This window comes from Giraffa tippelskirchi, chromosome 4 (genome assembly GCF_054371585.1).
Source record: "Giraffa tippelskirchi isolate mGirTip1 chromosome 4, T2T-mGirTip1v1.2.pri, whole genome shotgun sequence".
NCBI lineage: Eukaryota > Metazoa > Chordata > Mammalia > Artiodactyla > Giraffidae > Giraffa > Giraffa tippelskirchi.
The window spans coordinates 156,401,425-156,406,471 of record NC_137278.1 but is presented as its reverse complement, the minus strand read 5'-3'; the positions used below and the strand labels follow the sequence as shown (position 1 = coordinate 156,406,471).

Genomic DNA, 5,047 nt, shown 5'->3' with positions numbered 1-5,047 from the left:
ACACAACTCAACATTCCCCACTGACTTGGGCAAGCAGGGCGTGGAGATCTGGGAGTTATATATGGTAATAGTCCCAGAGGCAGGGAAGGCGCGTATTTCCGCTGGCGGTGACAAGAGTTGGGTAGAAATGAAAGAGCAAAAGTGCCGAAGCTGCAGAGGAGGAAAAAAACAAAAAAACCCCTCAAGGACTCTTAGCTGCAGAAAAACCCCACACAGAGGATGGGATAGCTAGCTGGCTAGCTGGCAACTGAAGGATTCCAACCCCAACACAAGGGGGCTTTTCCATTGCCTAATTACTCCATTGCTAGGTTAAGGTGGTAGGGTGGCTACACTTTAAAAGACTCATCAGTTTCTCCCCAGAAAAGGGTCGGGGTACTTCTCCACTGGAGAGACCAGAGAGCAGCTAATCAGGCAAGATCTAGATGGAAGTCATCCTTCCCAAAAAGGCAAAAAGAGAGAAGAAGAAAAGTAGATATTGAAGAATTTATATACAATTTATAAAAGATGATTCGGGGTCCTGTGCAGAGCTCAGCAACTCAATATATGCATTCTAAGGAACACATTTAGGAAAAAGAAGCATAGCAAGTTGCCCACCCTGTCAAGGCAGAGGTATAAAAGCCCTCCTTTGCCTTCCGACACTCTATGACCCTCATCACAAGTGCCAGTGTTTTTTGGAGAGAAAAACTGGGGAACACGGAATAAGGAATGAGAGAGAAATTTACCTATCAGTATATACCTTTAAAGTTTTTGAATTTTTACCATTTTGAAAATAAAATTCACAGTTTTACTGAAAACTTACCTCTTCCAGGAAGTCTTCCCTGGTTAACAGTTTCTTTTAGTTTTGACAGGTCTCCTTAACACTTTTATACTTAGTTTACACTGTCACAATCAGGTTGTTGTTTTGGGGTTTTTTTTTTCCACTTTTAAAAATTGAGATATAGTTGATGCACAATATTATATGTTGCAGATGTACAACATAGTGATTCACATTTTTAAGGTTATACTTCATTTATAGTTATTATAAAATACTGGCTATATTCTCTATATTGCAGTCACAATCAAGTTTAAATTACACAACTTTATTGTTTTTTCCACCTTACATCTTTGACATACAGGAATCCAGTGTTTCAGAAGGGATTTTAAGCTCCTTGTTAGCCAGAGTCTTCCAACATTGGACTGTATATTGGTTTTCTTTTCTATGAAAAAAGGATGCTCAAGGAGAGAAGTATATAGGAAGAGACACTTAATGCTTGATGGTGATGATGAAGTGAGGCTGAAGAAGTAGAAACTGAAGGTAGCTCGGAATCTGATGGATAGGGGTGTTGGGACATGTTGACTTATCTGTTGGCTTTGACAGACCTTCCAGGAAGGGCTAAGCTAGGATATGGCCCAGAGGATGGGGAGGAGGGGACTACGGGCATCCATTGCCCAAAATAGCTTTTGGTAACCTGAGGAATTGGAGTCAGAGGTTGAACTGGGGTCACGTGCCTGGTTCTGGCTCCTGAGTGGAAGTGAACAAGGGAGTTTGCCAGCCAGGTCCTCTAGGCAGCTGGAAGGAGGAGGAAGGGCTAAAAGAGTTATTTTTAATATTATTCAGAGCACAGAAAGAGGATTTCCCAATAGGGAAAAAAGGGATATGATGTAGGTAACACAGTTACTTCCAGGGCTCAAGGAGATGCAAGGCATGGGGATAAGGAGGCTGGAAGTGGTCCTAAAGTCCTCTTATGCAAACTGTCCTCTGGAGTGCACTACTGTATTCATATTTGGATAACTAAGCAGATGCCTGCCTGTCTTTAAGCCTTGATTTTCATTCTTCTAACAAATGTCTGCTGAGGCTTCACCATTGAGTTCAGCCCTATACTAACTGGTTTGGAGGTAGAAACTTAGAAGTAACGGTTTCAGGATTTCCCTGGTGGGCAGTTGTTGGGACTCCATGCTTTTACTACCAAGGGCGAGAACTAAGATCCCACAAGCCATGCTGCTGCTGCTGCTAAGTCGCTTCAGTCGTGTCCAACTCTGCGTGACCCCATAGACGGCAGCCCACCAGGCTCCCCCGTCCCTGGGATTCTCCAGGCAAGAATACTGGAGTGGGTTGCCATTTCCTTCTCCAATGCATGAAAGTGAAAAGTAAAAGTGAAGTCGCTCAGTCCTGTCTGACTCCTAGCGACCCCATGGACTGCAGCCTACCAGGCTCGTCCGTCCATGGGATTCTCCAGGCAAGAGTACTGGAGTGGGTTGCCATTGCCTTTTCTGGGTTCTTCAGTTACTTCTTCCCATTGTCACTCCATTCTCTCAATTATTTTCACTTTTGTTTCCATCGCAATCCCTTGGTGCTTCTTAGCAGTACCAGCTACATCACCACCACTTTCACACTTGGTTATGGACATCCTGGGCTTGAAATAAAGATACTCTACTGTTGTCCTCTATGCAGTACTGTACAGTACACAAAAGCACAACTGCTTATAGAGGATGCATGCACATGACAGCGTACACCAGACACATGAACTACCTTATGTGATTGGAAGTGTGCACGCACATGTGCATCTTTGAAAGTTCACAACCTGCAGGTTTATATGTAGCGGACTTACTGCAGACCCTAAGGGCAATACCATCATTAATCATTTCATTCTTCCACCCTCAACCCCAGGACAGTATGGTATGTGCTCAGTCGCCCAGTCATGTCAGACTCTTTGTGACCCCATGTATTGTAGCCCGCCAGGCTCCTCTGTCCATGGAATTTTTCAAGCAAGAATACTGGAGTGGGTTGCCATTTTCCTCCTCCAGGGGATCCCGACCCAGGGATCAAACCCATGTCTCTTCCGTCTCCTGCAATGGCAGGTGGATTCTTTACCACTGCGCCATCTGGGAAGCACCAATCACACCACACTACTCAGATAAAGATTTCCTGAATGTGGAGAACATGACTAAAGATTTACGCTCTCAAGACTAAAGCAGAGAAGGGGTTGCACTGTAATAGTGTAAACATCTTTAAATGCAATAGCAGATACCACTGTTCTTAAAGTGTCCTTCCTTTACTCCACTGTGGGAGAATTGCAAGGGCTCTTGTACCCACCTAGATCTAGTCTCTAATTGTTGATTTCTCTCTCTTTTTCATCTGTTCGCCCCACTTTTATCAAGGAAACTTTTTCTACCCTTGTATCACGACTGAAAGCAGTGTAGTGACATTTCCTGGCCCATGAGGTCTCACCTCTATCAAGTGCACACTTTTCCAGGCAAAGATGGTTCTCTATCTACCATAAAAGTAAGTCTGGTTCTTCTCACTTCCACTGCTTTCTATAAATATTAAGAGAAAATGATCCAAAGTCTTAGCCCAGATCTTGGAACATTAATTTTCTGTCTCAAAGCACTGCACTAGGCTCTATGCTGGCTCTAAAGATGAATGGAACTTCTAACTATAAACAAGGCAAAACATAGTACAGGCTCTAAGAGACGTGCAGAAGACCGACGGTATCTGCTGTTGACACGGCCACTAAATCACCTCTGTGCTTACGTATCAGGCCGGTGATCAGTCCCCGCAAGTAGTTTGCCTGTTGACCTCGCTCCACCGGGCCATGTCTGCAGCTTCTCAAATACCCACTCCAGCGCCCTCGCCCTTTCTCGCCAGAGGTGTGAAACTACATCTCCCGACAGGCCGCGTGGTCCCCTTCCTTCCCCCCTCTCCCGGTCCCGAGCCATGGCAACGGCGTGACGTGGGGGTACTGGGAGCTGCGGGAGCGGCGGGAGCGGCTTCAGTTCTAGGCTACCCGGACGCCGGGGCGGGCGCTGGGCGAGAGCAGCCACCGCCCCGAGCCGCCCCTGCGCTCGCGGGCCCTGAACCCGCCCGACTGCAGCTAACCCTCCTCTCTCCCTCTGGAGTGAGGAGGGCGCGGCAGCTATCAGAGCAGAGAGGGCAAGGGAGGGTCGCGCGCATGGCTTCGGCGGGCGCGCGGCGACTCCCTACCGGGACGCGCGCCGCGGCCCGGGGCTGCCGTGGCCTCTCGGTGCGCCCGGCTCCGCCCCCGGGCCCTCCGCGACCGCCGGGACCAATGAGGTGAGAGGGAGATGCGGGCGTCCGCTCGGGGGCCGAGGGGGTCAGCCAGGACCCTAAAGTTCCGCGGGGGAGAGTTGCAACTCTGGCTGCAAGCGCCGTGGGAGGGCGGCGGTGATCATACCCTGGGGTCTAATGTGTTGCTTTGGGGAAATTCTTTTGCAAATTATTCGCGAGGCAGTCCCCGAGGTGAGTGCCCAACCACATCTTGCCCGTCGCGGGTGCCCTGGCATCCGCCGGCTTGCGAGGCCCCGGGGGCTGTGAGGCATCTCGAGAGTCCTAGCTTTCAGCAGTAGCGTAGCCTCCGGTCAAAGGCAGCTGGAGCTTCGCACGCACCCCGGTTTTGCCCATCTCCTCCCCCGGCACTGTCCTCAGCCGCCCTCGACCTTTCGCACTCGTGACTGCCTGGCCGGGGAGCCTGGCGGGCTGCAGCAGGTGCTAGGGGAAAAGCTGGTTTGGGCGACCTTCCTCTGGGATGCGCCCCTCTTCCTCTGCACCTGAGACTGGTTGAGGACCACAAGGAAAGACTCTTTGACATTGTCTCTCCTTTCCTTTTGGCCTTAGATTTCTTATTTCCTGCAGCTTCTTCTTGCCCCGGGCTGCCCAGGTCTTGGCGACTGAGTGTGGCTTACCTCCCAGCCGTTCCTTCATGGGCTTTGCTGCCCCCTTCACAAACAAGCGAAAAGCTTACTCTGAGCGTCGGATCATGGGGTGAGCATCCTCTCCTGTCCAGTATCCCTCCATGTTCCTTTTCCCGACAGACAAAACACCATGTCCAGGGTAGAATGTAAGGGTAGCCATAGTGGGCAAGATTCATCCCTGGCCATCCCACTCTCCCCAGTGGTATTACTGACCCTTTACCCTCCTCTGGCAGCCTTCCAACCTTAATTCCCCTCTTCTTGGTTGCTGTGCAGGTACATTGGTGACTAGAGTTGGACAATAACATGACAACAGGGTATTATTTCTTTACTGACCTGACTTTAGGTATTCTGAGCAAAT

At 49.4% G+C, this 5,047-nt stretch overlaps 1 protein-coding gene across 6 annotated transcripts in view; it reads left to right on the top strand.

Moving 5' to 3' along the window:
* Positions 1–3,721: 3,721 nt before the first annotated feature.
* The window catches only part of COQ10A (coenzyme Q10A), a 13,858-nt gene continuing 12,532 nt past the window's right edge, over positions 3,722–5,047 (top strand). For 3 of the 6 annotated variants that reach the window (XM_081595055.1, XM_081595050.1, XM_081595049.1), the window contains exons 1-2: positions 3,722–4,051; positions 4,613–4,759. In XM_081595055.1, coding sequence (XP_081451181.1) covers positions 3,930–4,051; positions 4,613–4,759 — 269 coding nt within the window. In that variant the 5' untranslated portion in view covers positions 3,722–3,929. Of the gene's footprint in view, positions 4,052–4,078; positions 4,238–4,612; positions 4,760–5,047 lie in introns of those variants that run through there. The other 3 variants (XM_081595052.1, XM_081595051.1, XM_081595053.1) reach the window with 2 other exon arrangements.